General features: G+C 32.4%; 1 protein-coding gene across 2 annotated transcripts in view; it reads right to left on the bottom strand.

Annotated features, from left to right (window-relative positions):
• The window catches only part of LOC127733784 (cytosolic carboxypeptidase 1-like), a 40,482-nt gene that overhangs the window by 14,477 nt on the left and 10,908 nt on the right, over positions 1-15,097 (bottom strand). For both annotated transcript variants that reach the window (XM_052243098.1, XM_052243099.1), the window contains exons 8-18: positions 14,521-14,652; positions 13,770-13,916; positions 12,450-12,668; positions 11,645-11,862; positions 10,129-10,778; positions 9,641-9,787; positions 8,766-8,853; positions 6,342-6,498; positions 5,513-5,745; positions 3,646-3,799; positions 3,217-3,288 (exon numbers count right to left, since the gene is read on the bottom strand). In XM_052243098.1, the coding sequence (XP_052099058.1) occupies positions 3,217-3,288; positions 3,646-3,799; positions 5,513-5,745; positions 6,342-6,498; positions 8,766-8,853; positions 9,641-9,787; positions 10,129-10,778; positions 11,645-11,862; positions 12,450-12,668; positions 13,770-13,916; positions 14,521-14,652 (2,217 nt within the window). The remainder of the gene's footprint in view (positions 1-3,216; positions 3,289-3,645; positions 3,800-5,512; positions 5,746-6,341; positions 6,499-8,765; positions 8,854-9,640; positions 9,788-10,128; positions 10,779-11,644; positions 11,863-12,449; positions 12,669-13,769; positions 13,917-14,520; positions 14,653-15,097) is intronic.

Below are 15,097 nucleotides of genomic sequence, written 5' to 3'. Positions count from 1 at the left end.
CTGCCCATAGTAAATATAAATGACCCACGCCTTCACCCCAAGTCCATGATGTCTAAGTTTGGAATAAAATGACAGGTGATTATAATAAAGTTGGTCAAACACTCTTGGGCTTGAAAGATATGTTTTCTTTAAAATGAGCCATATTAAAATGAATTTTTTTATAGAACCAGAAATTATTCAAAATATAATTAAGGTAAATTCTTTAAACCTACTCATTTTTTGCATCAATAAAATTTTATAATAAACAAGAAATAATTGTAACAGAATGCTGTTACGAAGTCGCCCAAACAAAGCTGCCATAATTATTCATTCCCATGGTCGCCTGACATTGGGCAAAGTCTAGTACACATTGATTAGGTCTAGTAAAGTGATATGCATATGTGATGCCTATGAGATTGACCTTGTATGTCATTCAAATCTGTTTGAAATGACGAACAGGAATGAATATGGTTTAGGAGTTGGTATCTCAAACTTTTACAAGTTCTTAAAACACACACAAGAGGGGATGGGGTGACCTTAGGGACTAACCCTATATTTCATTTGATTTTTTTTATGTTGTCCCATACATGAATATATATATGGTTTAGGGGTGGGGATCTCGACCGTTATCAAGTTTTCAAACAGGAGGGGGTGGGGTGACCCCAGTGACTTCCCCTATATTTCATTTGATTTGTTATATTGCCAAATACATGAGTATATATGGTTTAGGGGTGGGGATCTCATCTGTTTCCAAGTTATCAAACAGGAGGGGGTAGGGTGAACCTTAGGACTCTCCCTATATTTCATTTGATAAGTTCTGCTGTCCCATACATGAATATATATGGTTTAATTTAGAGGTCGGGATCTCGACTGTTTCCAAGTTCTCAAACAGGAGGGGTGGGGTGACTGCAGGGACTCCCCTATATTTCATTTGATTTGTTATATAGTCCCATACATGAGTATATATGGTTTCGGGGTGAGGATCTCGACCGTTTCCAAGTTCTCAAACAGGAGGGGTGGGGTGACCCCCAAGGACTCCCCCTATATTTCATTTCATTTGTTATATTGTCACATACATGAATATGTATGGTTTATGGGATCATTATTTTTTTGTATGCTCCAATGAACAAATTATGTCTTTAAGAGAAAGATATATACCTACATATTACACACAAAATCCTTCCCAATTGAAACTTACTGGTCTATTATCACACTGTAACGTGCCACTGCTAACAAAAGTGCGCATGTTTCTAAGACATATTGAAAAAATATTTTCATAATACAAAGCATGTTACAATAACTTCATATCCACGTTGCAATTAAGAATTTTGCAAACAAATCAACCAACTATGGTTTATTTCAATTTTATTGTATGATATCACTTATTTATTTATTGTGTTTCTTGCTTGTAAATGTATAAGTATATATGTAATTGTTAATGTATAATTGTTATCCCCTTGTAGCACCATACGTGTGCTTGAGTTTAAATAAATTGTCTTGTCTTGTCTTGGGATCTTGACCGTTTCCAAATTCTCAAACAGGAGGGGTGGGGTGACCGCAGGGACTCCCTCTATATTTCATTTGATTTATTATATTGTCCCATACATGAATATATTTGGTTTAGGGGTGGGGATCTCGACCATTTCAAAGTTCCCAAACAGGAGGGTTGGGGTGACCCCAGGGACTCCCCTGTATTTTTTTTATTTGATTAGTTATATTGTCCCATACATGAATATATATGGTTTAGGGGTGGGGATCTCGACTGTTTCCAAGTTCTCAAACAGGAGGGGTGGGGTAACCCTAGGGACTTCCCCCTATATTTCATTTGATTAGTTATATAGTCCCATACATGAATATATATGGTTTAGGGGTGGGGATCTCATCCGTTTCAAAGTTATCAAACAGGAGGGGGTAGAGTGACCCAAAGGATTCCACCTATATATCATATGATTTGCTTACATTCAGGTATCATATAATCTAGTTGCACTATTTGCGAAAACAAAGTAAGAAACTTCCAGCTATGTTAACTGACCCTTCAAAATTGAGAAAAAAATTGCAGTAATATGTTTACACTTTAAAAGCATCTTACATGCATTATCAACATTTATCACTAATAAAGAAGATTTATACTGTCACCAGGAACATATATATTGTTAGATATACTGTTCCCAGCTGTCACATTGTATTGGATTTTGACATTAAAATTTGTCAAAAAGTAATTTTGAGTTTCTGTATCAAATATTTTTTGCTTTTTCTTTCTTTTACATATATCTTTTGGTTTCCATTTGTAGTGTTTATATTTATTTACCATGCATAGATGTATTTTGTCACCTGCCTGACATTTTTTTTTGTAGTTGATCTCCAAAACCCGGAATTACCCTTATCCGCTTCCGGAATCGGACCAGATATTGTAATTGTCTACACGGCATCCATTGTTTTTCAATGTTGTTTTTGTCAGTCAGATACGATTTTACTCGAATTTACACATTACTTGTAGGCGATTATCTGTATAAAGCTAGCGGTTGGACAAAATGAACATCGCTGTCATGAATAATAAAGATGAAAATACGTTTTGAGATCGTTTATTTAGAGACTTTGGTAAAAAGGTTTGCAAAGTTATTTTTAATTTTCTTTCAAGTGAAAGGTCCGTCGGGCGTAGCTAGTAACCAAGTCGAGAGTCCGATTGCAAAAGTGGAAGGTCGCGGACCTCGGACCACCGCTGATTTGAACCCCTGCCTCCAAATTGAAAAGATACGAAAATTTCGTCTTCTAATTTGAAATTGCCGCCAACAGCATGAACAGTGGAACTTATTAATAGACTACTGACGTAGTTGTAACACGTATTGACGACAAACAATATTCCTACGACTTTTGCCATTTGGGAAATCTAAACTACTTGTCTTTAAAGATTTTCGGCGATTAAATATTTCATACAATTGTTCTTTGACATCTTAGCCAAAAGCACAGGGGATAATAAACTACATAAGGATTCCTAATGTGCTCTACTTCCTATGTGCAACTTCAAAACTTTTGGGTGGTTCGACGATCATTTAAGGTTTTTTCTGGTCATATTTTTGTAATCCAGAATTAAAAGTATGAAAAAACTATTCAATTAGTTATAAATAACATTATATCCAGCTAGATAATAACAATGGCACGTATTTCAGCATTTATTGGGTAGAACACAAATCTAGGGTGCTCGCATAAGGCAGCTTAACTGCCTAAAAATCAAATTACCTTTCATAACCCAGCTAGAATTACTTTCTCCCGGATGAACTCTTCCGGAAAGAAATATATAAGGTCTACTTCCTGAAATATAATAAAGAATATTTTATCTCTATATTAATGTAGACTCAATTAAGTACAGGTTTGATATTGGTAAGTTGCACAATCAAGATGGACAAGCATGCTTGTATACTTAGAATTGATTTTATTGTTGATTCCTTTGGTGTGTGGTCCAATGGTTTACAGATAGCAAAAGACTGCATGTAATTTTAGAGTCTTAAAAAGTTTTAGTCTCAAAAATATATCAATAAAATGTTATTACAGTGTCTACCTTACACCCTATTTTCTCACTTCTGTGTCTGTCTTTTTGAGTTGTTTTCATAGTTTACCCTTTGGAGACAACTAAGAATTTGTACTTTATTATTACCACAATTTACTTACTAAGTTCTTCTACATTATCTCTACTATACGACTTTGGCTGAGCTGTGACAGTTAATACTGGTACATTATTACCACTTATCGTTTGACAAAATGTTTGGTTACGGAAAAATATCTGTGAATGATCAGTAGATCTATCCCATATTTGAATATGAGTCTGAAAAATAAAATATAACATTACTATCACCAGTTGTCTCTTACAGATTGATATATGTATAGAATATTAAATATATATACGAGTACATCAGTACATTGATACATGTCTTAAATAATATCTATCTGCGGAGGGGCAGTGTATATTTGGAGTAGACCTTGACCTCAATTTCAGTTATGGCCCAAGTATCTCAAATCCAACGAACATAGGTCTTTATTATTTACAGTTAATGAGTAATACAAATATACAGATTAATATAATAAAATGAACATAGGTCTTTATTGTTTACAGTTAATGAGTAATACCAATATACAGATTAGTATAATAGTAAAGGGAAGACAATTCCTATAAGATACATTGTTCAACAGATGAATATGAATTGTTGCATTAGTTATTGTAATTTTCAGATTGATATCACCATGAAAATCACTGTCCATGCTTAAACAAAATTATAGGATGCATGTATCCATGTTGATGTTTTATTTATGCAAGTTATCTCTAATATGTCTATGACTGTTTAGTTCTATTCATTGCCTATCATTAGATAATGTTCTGACAAATTTTTATCCCATATCAAATATCAGTACATTGCAAAACTTTCCACATCCTTATAATCTCAGACTTGCCATTTCAAAGTGTTGAAATCACAGAAGTTTTGCTGAGACAGGTATTTCTTACATTATCTAAAGACATTTATGAGGTACAGGTTGTGTGATTACAAAAGTTTAGGGGTTGAAATAAGACTAGCAAATAAGTAGCTTCACATATCCATAAATCGGTCAACTTCAATATTGAGTATTACATAAAAATAACTGGAATTGTGGGGTATATGTCTATGATACAGCAACACAAACATCAAAACAAATAAAGCCAAAAAAGCATCTGCATCAAGAGTGCTAATTATCTTCATCCATATGCATATTAAAATTGTTTCAAGAATAAAATGGGATATTGTAGCAGGAATTTAATGAGAAGTCAGTAAAATGGCCATGAAGAAAAACTTGGAGAATTATGTCATTAAGCGTAAGATTAAAGTCCAATAACTCCAGAAAAGCAAATTCAAGAATTTTCACAATCAACAACATTCCCAACAAATATATAAAGTTTGTAGCAAATTTATCCAAGAATACTGGAGTTATTGTGTGACATCTGGAAAATTGTCTTAAACCTGATGGTTCAAGTTCCATAGCTCTGGAATAACAAATTGGAATATTTTCAATTAAGGTAGCTTACTTTTAACAATTCCATCAACAGCATAAAGTTTCAAGAAAATCAATCCAAGAATACTCCAGTTAGTGCATAATATGTGAAAAATTGCCTAAAATCTGACAGTGCACTGATTCAAATATTCCTTACAATTTTCATGAAATTTGATGAAAGCATTTGCTAGCTTTTGTACTAGAAGTGAACAGATGGTTGGACAGAAAGACCATAGACCATAATAGTCTATGACGGATGTATTAAAAGACTTTTAACAGTCTACATATGGACTCCAACAAAAGACAAAACTGTAATGTAGTATATGTATATTGGAAATGGTATGCCATGTAACATATATCTAAAGGTATGTTAACCTATATTCACCTGTAATGTAGTATATGTATATGGGAAATGGTATGCCATGTAACATATAACCTATAGATAACCTATACTCACCTGTAATGTAGTATATATATATATGGGAAATGGTATGCCATGTAACATATATCTACTCACCTGTAATGTAGTATATGTATATGGGAAATGGTATGCCATGTAACATATGTCTTTGTTATGTTTGAATTTGACTGTGAATGTTGCTGTAAAATATGTCTTCCCCTTAACACCTCCTGTAGCCTGAGCACTCCGTGTAAAATGGTTTTTATAATAGCAGATATCTGTACCCACTCTTGACCAAAATGGTCGTCCTTCTATAGACTCTGTCACAGAAAACATCACTGGTTTCATTCCTGAAATTAATCAATATATTTTCTGCTTGAAATTTTTAAAAGCAGATTTAGTAATACTAACAACTTATGATATCAGTCAATAAACAAATTCAGCATAACCTTTTAACTTAGTCATGCAAGACTAACCATCAAATAATATTTCCTCAATATTTAATCTGTATCATTACTAACTTTCATAAATATTAAAACTAAATCTGTATCATCACCTTGGGAAAGGATTAGTAGCCTTACTGGTAGGTACTTTGGTTTTTTCAATCTAGTCTGTATTCAAACATGTATAACCCCACCACATTCTTTGTATGCTTGTCCCAAGTCAGGAGCCTGTACTTCGATGGTTTTGTTGGTTCATGTCTGTTATATTTGTTTTTTTGTAAATTGTTTTGTTATAAAATAGGCTGCTAGTTTTCTCTTTAATTTTTTCACATTTTTCATGACCGGGCTTTTTATAGCCGACTATACTGTATGGGTTTTTCCATTGTTAAAGACTGTACGGTTGCCTACAATTGCTTACATCAACTTCATTTTAACTCTGATGGATAGATGTCCGATTGGTGATCATACCACATCTCCTAATTTTCATATCAATCTATACTTACCAAAGTTAAACTGACTGTTTAGTTTCTCACAGTTGACAATATTAAATCTGTATGGTATATCTGCTATCATGTTACTAACTTCAAAGTAGAACCATTGATGGTGGTGGTTTGTGTTGACATCTGGGTTCAAGATTAAGTCATATTCAAACTCCCTCACCTAAAAATGCAAAGAAAACTTTACAATTAAAAACATGACTTTGCAGTTGACATGAACAATCTATTATCTTAATTTGAAGGTAAATCTGCTTTGGTATATCCATTTTCTAAATGGTACAGTTTGTCTCTAAATTACATAGTTGTCCTAAAACAAGGGCTTACAAAAATATTTGAGCCAGCGGGACATTTTTGTCTTACCTCGATTTTAATCCTTTTAGACTTTATAGTAACAAAAGGCAATCATAGTAATCATTTGGGTGTCATGTCAATGACTAACATAGAACGATATTTAATTTCAGACTTTTGATATAAATTTGATGTTCTGACATAAACTGTTACATTGATAGTGCATCATACGAATTGTGCAACATCAGCATACTAATATCTGCAATAGACTCTTTATTTATGCAATATCACACTGTCATTACCTTTACGTTTGTTTTTTAAAAGCATATTTTTATAATACCAGATGTTGACTTCACAATAGTAAAATACTGACCAGAGATGGATACCTAAAATCTGTGTACCTTTACAAAGGATAATTGAGTTTAAGGAGTTCTTTCCACATTATTTCTTAAAGAAAATACTTGAAACGAATGTAAGATAAAGGTATCAATGATATGTTTAGTATTTTGAAGAATATGGATGCATAATTTAATCTCACACCTGTCAGTCAGGGGTACTACTTGTACAAGTAATCTTTATTTACTTGAAGAAGTAAAAAAAATATACTTATATAAGTTAATTATAATGTTTGAATAATCTCCCCTTAATTTTCTCAAAAATTCACTTGTATAAGTAAATTTTTTTTACAATCCCACAAAAATTCTCAAGTTTTGAGATGTAAAAACATGCCTTTAATGATTTTTCCCAGGTTAGCTCATAATTTTTTCTTAGAGTTCAATGTTTCATCTCATTAATTCAATAAAGAAACTGATTGCGCAAAGATCTTAAGTATTTGCGCAAGGCCTTCAAAAATTGCTCCTTGTTGGGGGCTTGTAAATGAGCAGTGTTCTGAAGGTAACAGACAAATGAGATTTTCATTGTCCATGAAATTACACTTAAATGATTAGTTAAGACATCTGCAAAGGACAGACAATCAAAAATTCTATTAGAGCAAAGAAGTCCTACGAATTCAAGAAAAGAAGATATGATGACTTTTTCACTTATATAAGTAAAAAAATCTGAATGTCTAAGGGACATAACTAAGCCATTTTTTTTTTACCTATACAAGTAAATAAAATACACTTGTATAAGTATCCTACAAATTTACTTATATAAGTATATTAATATTACTTCTTCAAGTAAATAAAAATTACTTATACAAGTAGTACCCCTGACTGCCTGTGCACATGCTCACACCGTGTACAAGTTCAAACAACATGGTTCCAACGATTTTTCGCTATATCTTTTCAAATATATCATCAAATGATATTTTGATACGAATTCTGATAGTCTAAATATTTTTTTACTAAATTCAATAGATGCAAAACAGTGAAATATAAGAAAATAACTTTAAATAGGCCAATCGATGTCCAGTACAAAATAGTTTACCTGTCACCTCAACAGGTAAATTTGAGTTGTCAAACAACTTATTAACCTTGATTGTAATGAGGGGTATTAAAGTACGGCTTGTTTTTATAGAATTTATAAATCATTTCACTTTTATGAATGGAAATGTGTGGCTGTTAAAGGCAAAAGGTCAGGTAAAAAAAATTGCATAAACTTCAATTTTTTTCTGAATTATGTTAAAATGGCAAACCCAAGTTACATGTTCAGTTCAGACTCGCCACAACAAGTTCAGAATATAATTTGTCAGACTTGTCCAGACATTAGGACTGTTTCGGAAGCTTTGCCTAAAACTAAGAGTGCTTATTATGAACCAATGCTGTTTATTCAATAAAGGTAACAGTAGTATACCACTGTTCAAAAGTCATAAATTGATTGAGAGAAAACAAATCTGGGTCACAAACTAAAACCGAGGGAAACACATCAACTATAAGAGGAAAACAACAGAACAACAGAAACACTGAAGTGCAACAAAAACAAACGCCAACATACATAGAAACGAACTATTTGATATTTGCCATATTCCTGACAGCTAATGCATTCTTAAAAAGGCAAAGTTTTTGCCCATTGAATTTGAAAATCAAAAAAATTAATATCTTTATATAATAACATGCTCCAGATGCTCATCAGATATTACTATGCCTGCTGTAGATATTTGTTATTTTTCAATTATTACTAACAGAAATTAAAATATTTTACCCATATTGCTTTCCTGAGATTCCCACATTCAAACTGAGCATTAAATCTAAGGGAATTAGCTCCCACTGCATCCAACTGACTACCAATTCTGAAAAAAACCAAATTAAAAGTCTCAGTACTCCTCTGTATCAAGTTATCTTCCTTTGACATCACAGAATATTTTATTGTATAAAATGACATTTTGATAAATTAAACTAGAGGCTCCAAGGAGCCTGTGTTGCTCACCTGATATTTTTGTTTACAATTGATGCATGAAATAATGCAACCATTATACTTTTACTTTAGTTTCAGAGATATAAGCCAAAATCGACGGACTACGGATGCCAAGTGATGAGAAAAGCTCACTTGGCCTTCAGCCCAGGTGAGCTAAAACTTAAGTATTTACCATCAGAGGTTCTCTCCTGTTAGCTACAGTACAGCATTTTCATTTTAAGGTTCATGTGGACCCTTTGGCTAAAATGACTGTATTTTCACGTCAAAATTACAGAGTACAGACAAACCTGTGCATCTGGACAAATTTTAAGACATAGCATGCTCTAGGTAAATAAAATTTAAATGCATTTGATGTTTTAGAAAATTAAAAACAACTGGATTTTGCCCTGATAAAATTAACAAACAGTTGAGTTACACTTGATATATCATATATATAGTCCGCTCAGTGACACAGTTTAAATCTCCACTTATTGTCAGGTATCTATTGTCCCTCTATTTTCCATGCCAATCAGTACAGTTCACTTCAATTATTACCCATGGGAAAGTTCTGAAACTTCTTTCCCAACTCTGTTTATTTTGACACCTTTTGTAGGAACTTATAGAAATTTTATTTGATTTTTGTATTGCTGGGTTGCTTTCTTAATACATATAAGTAAACTGACCTAAGTTCATCCCTATTACTAAGATTAGAATTCCTGTTACAGTAAGTTGATCCACATCTTTTAATGGTGGCATCCACATCATATACGTCTCTATCTATCACATGCTCTGGGTGGATCATTCTGTCTATATCCTCAAATACTTTGGCCCTGTAAAAACATACAATTCATTTGATTTCCTTGTCATAGTTAAATCACAAAATTTCCATATCTTACAACAAACCATACCATCTTCTATTTTTTTTCCAAAACTTAAATTTTTCTATCTAAAATTTAGAAATTTGACCCCTAGAGACCACTAATATGTAAAGGAACCTCAAAAACTTTCAAAACAAATTATGTTATTCTCCTACCTTCACCATAGCTTGAATTTAAGTTTAGTTTTGTGTGGTCAAAAACTTGTTTCTTTACACAAAATATTTCTTCACTATCATTATATCAAAGAATCAACATTTACACAAAATTAAATTATTTACAAATAAACATTATACCTTTGAACACCAAATTTTCTCCTGTATAATGGTTCCAAATAAGGACAACCTCTAGCTCCAATTAGATCAGGGTAGCCTATTTTCTCAAACCTATACACTCCTTTAGTGCAACAAGCCTTGTCCTGATATACTAACACATCATGGAAATATAAATCAGTATCTTCATCTTCACTACTTGACCCTGTCTCATCAACGTCTTTTTGATCTTGAGAAATATTCATATTTTCAAATTCAGTTTCAATTTCTAGTAAATCTGGATAGCTTGTGGTACTTGTTTTCTTTACTCCTTTTTTATTATTGTTACATTTTTTGCCTGCTTTTGATTTCTTGCTTGTCTTTGGTTGAGAAATTAATGTTTTTTTGATAGCACCTTTTTGAGGCAAGTCTAAAGAAAAGAGACTAGATCCGGTTTTCATGTTTATAGCTGTAGCTGAATCACACCGCCCAGGCCGATAAGAGTCAGGATAGTCAGATTCATAACTACTATAACCACTGGTCCGTGAAGAATATAAGAAGGTTCCCTCCTTTTGATACAGAGAATTTTTAACATGTTGAGCTTCAGAAGACATAAAGTTGTCAAAGTTACCAGTTGGTATATAAATAGATGTTGGAGGAATCAGTGATGGGTCAGAATCATCATCTTCTTTAATCTGAAAAATTTCAAAGAAGTTTTAATTTCTCATGTCTCTTTTAAAATGTCTACAAGCAGTTCTGTTCATATGAATAATATTATTCAGTTTTACTCTCAAACAATTATCTTGAACAATTCTGATGGTCATATGGAAACAACACATAGATTTATAAGGTGAAGAAAATACTTTTTTTCATTAAGAAACATTAAATTTTTTTTAACTAAATCTTATCAATATTGCACACTGTTAATTCTGAGTTTTTGCATGCTTTTGTAACTGCGATCATTGAACAATGAATTGAAATATGAGATTAATTATTAGGATTTAAGGAGATGCTGCATACAAATAATGCATTCAAATATTAAATGAGAGTTTTTATTTTTACAAAACCTATTCCTCCATCTGCAATAATGAAAATGTTGCAAAAATTTCAAGATTTACAGTATCTACTTCACAGCAGAAATCAGCAATGACCCTGCATAGTTTCATGTATCGGGTCAGTTCTGTTGGAATTTTATCAAGAGCTAGTGAAACAACTGTTAAATTCTAAAATCAATATAACTTCTAGAAACAACTTTATAACTTATTCCACACTTTGAAATCTGCTCTGGGTCAAATTCAGTTGTTAACCCAGATAAATGACCAAATTTCAAAATTGATAATAAATTAATCAGTTTGGGTTTTTTCTCCTCAGGGTAATAAAAACCACATTTAGCTGACATTCATTTACAGGAATACTAGCTTTTTTTTGCTTTTTTTTTAAAAGTTTATGGCAGACATGATGACAGACCCTGCATGATTTCAAGTGATGGCAATAAATTACATATGCCCTTTAAATTAAGTTAAGTAAAAATAATGTGTCAAACAGTAATTTTATGTTGTACCTCAATTTCAAATATTTCAGGAAAGAATTTATCATACATTCGTAGATCATCAGGATTTCTTTTAAAAGGTTGTGGTGCTTCTCCTTGATCATCTTCAGTCTCTTCAGAGTTATCTGTCTTGAATCTCTCGTCATCACTGTCAATATCATCATCATCCTCTAAAGAACTACTGTCACTGTCTGGGGTCTCGCTGGAACTTCCATAGCTTATACTACCTTCTACAAATACAGTTATCACTTATTCAGATGCCAAATGCAATTACCATTATCACAAATATAAATTGCCTGCCCTCTATTATTGCACATAGAGAATTATTTAAACATGAATAAAATAACAATTCCCTAGTTGAACATCAAGGTACAACTATACATGCATATATTATCTGAAAGCCTTAGATTGGTCTATGTGAAATGAGTATCATTCCATGATTCACTACAAAGCATACATGAAATAAATTCTGCAAAAAGTACTAGTCAGAAGGCAAGTAATTTTTGCAATGCTCTCTAGAATTTTTGTACATCTATGATGCTTACCGAGTTGGAAATGATACATAATTTCAGATTATTTTTTTTCTAAAATCAAGTAAAATTAAGTCAGACATTGGTATGCTAAGACATGGATCCAAATTAAATATTGTTGTGAGTGCAAAATTACTTCAATTAACAGTAATTAGATTTTAAGGAAAGGATTTCTATGTCATTTTATTTTCAGAGAAAGACGGAATGCTCTTAATATAAAAAAAACAGTCAGGTCCATTTCTTTATTTCAATGAATGTACTGATAAAGTATAAAATTATTATGTTACCTTGTCTGGTACTTTCAGGGTAAAGTTCAGATTCTGGCAGTTCAAATTTGACTGGACTCCTAATATCACATGGTAGTTTATTCCTAGGGCAACATTTCCTCATTATCACACTTGCCAGCAGTATCAAACTCTCCATCTCTCTACAATCTATAACATCCTGGGCAGTGTCATATAAAACTTGTATCCCATTAGCATCTGCTAATGCTTTTCTTCCTGATTCTGCCAATAAATGATAGCTTCATTAAGGACAAGGTATATTAATAGCTAAATTCACCCAGAAATTTTGACTTATACAGTGGATTAATTTATTTTCTTTGGTACCATTTTCACCTATACCCACAAAATCCATGAAAACTGGTATCCAAAGCATGTCAATTAAAAAACAAGAATGTGTCCATAGTACATGGATGCCCCACTCGCACTATCACTTTCTATGTTCAGTGGACCGTGAAATTGGGGTCAAAACTCTAATTTGGCATTAAAATTAAAAAGATCATATCATAGGGAACATGTGTACTAAGTTTTAAATTGATTGGACTTCAACTTCATCAAAAACTACCTTGACCAAAAACTTTAACCTGAAGCAGGCACTATCATTTTCTATGTTCAGTGGACCGTAAAATTGGGGTCAAAACTCTAATTTGGCATTAAAATTAAAAAGATCATATCATAGGGAACACTTGTACTAAGTTTCAAGTTGAATGGACTTCAACTTCATCAAAAACTACCTTGACCAAAAACTTTAACCTGAAGCGGGACAGACAGACGGACGAACGAACAGACGCACAGACCAAAAAACATAATGCCCCTAGGTGGGGCATAAAAATCAACTTGGCAAATTACTATAGTTATACAACACTGAAAACTATCACATTGGCTTTAGAGATATAACATGTATTGGGCAAAATTTCAAAATTTCAAACTATGTTTTTAATTATTTGGAGTAGAAAAATATTTCAGCTTGCTTGGAATTTCAAATATATATTGAAAATGCGAACACACATTATGTACTATACACCTTATATTTAAGAATCCTATATATTTAGGCCAACCAGAATGCTATTCAAACATTTAGTTTGGTGATGCTTTAAGGATATTCAGGTCTTTCTTAGGTTAACATGTCTGTGTTTAGTATCTATGTATAGGCTGTTTCATATTAACAATACATTGTACCCAGGAAAGGCACATTCAAAATAGGGTAACCATCTACAGAGGCAAATTTGGAATTCCACTTTCATTTTCACTGTACTTGACACTAACCCATAATTGGAATTTCAAAGTGCCTAATGCTTTTACGGATCACCCCTTAGTAATACTTACTAAGGTTAGTGATATTTTTAAGGATATTCAGGATAGCTTTTCTAATGTTAACATGTCTGTGTTTAGTATCTAACTGGTGCCAGTCTTGGTACAGACCCAACAAATGTGGTACATGTTCTCCTCCTATAGTCCTGGCAGCATTGTTTCCTATAAAATACAGGAAATTCCTCATTTACACATAATACCAAGCAATAGAATACAATTAACACATATTTAAAATTTAATCAAAAACTAGCTGCAACTCATATACCAGAAAAATTCAGTAGTTTTCAGGTAACAAAGTGTCTTATTTGGTTTCTATAATACTAGAGAATTATTTTTTGACAAACTGCATTCTGCTGTAGGAGGGGCCTTGGTGGCTGAGTGGTCTAAGTAGTCGAACTACGTAACTATATCACTAGCCAGTCAACACTGAGGTTATTAATTTCGAATACCGCACGTTGCAGGTGCGCTTGACTCTTGACTTGGATTGTCAGTTTTCCTACCAAAGGTTGTGGTTCTCTTTGGCTTCCTCCACCAATACAAACTGATCGCCATGAAATAGCACAATAGTGCTGAAAGTGGCATTAAACACCAATTAATCAATCAATCATTCTTCTGTATCACTTTACATGAATACTTCCTAGATTTGGTTAAGTTATATAAAATACGTACTAGATTTGGTAAAGTTATATAAAATATATACTAGATTTGGTTTAGTTATAAGTGTAAAATATGTACTAGATTTGGTTAAGTTATATAAAATACTTACTAGATTTGGTTAAGTTATATAAAATTTCTAGTGCTAATTTGAGGACTGTAGTGTGTTTCCTTCCACACTGTTGAATGACTCTGAACATAGGAGGGATAGAGTTGTGCTTTCCCAAATACGAGGCATTCACACCTAAAATATAAAATATTTCAATTTTAAAGTTTAGTTCAACATTTTACCTCAAGTTTTTTTTACAGGACTGATACACTTTGGTTCCATTAATAGACAAAAATGGGTTTCTGTATTTACCTTGTGCATATATTGTATATCTTACAGAAGGCTTTGTTTATCTATATTTTCCTAGTTTGAAATATTTTGTTACCTAGTGACAGTAATATCCAAAAGTGATCTTAACTTCTGTTCAAGTTACTAACAGTAATTTTTATTCAAAATATCTCAAAAACAAACTCATGTCAAAACTCAGAATTGATTGTCTATAAATAACCATTAGTCTAAACAAATTGTGATTAATGAATTCAGTCTTGTATTGTCCGTGGTCTTGTACTCCAAAATTAAATTTGCTACACATGGGTGCATTATAAAGTTTAATAAGCAAAAAATCAGAGAAAAATTGATA

Source organism: Mytilus californianus, unplaced genomic scaffold (assembly GCF_021869535.1).
Source record: "Mytilus californianus isolate M0D057914Y unplaced genomic scaffold, xbMytCali1.0.p SCAF_3, whole genome shotgun sequence".
In the NCBI taxonomy this organism is placed as follows: Eukaryota; Metazoa; Mollusca; class Bivalvia; order Mytilida; family Mytilidae; genus Mytilus; species Mytilus californianus.
Note: the sequence above shows the minus strand (reverse complement) of the source record. Positions and strands in the feature narration are given on the sequence as shown.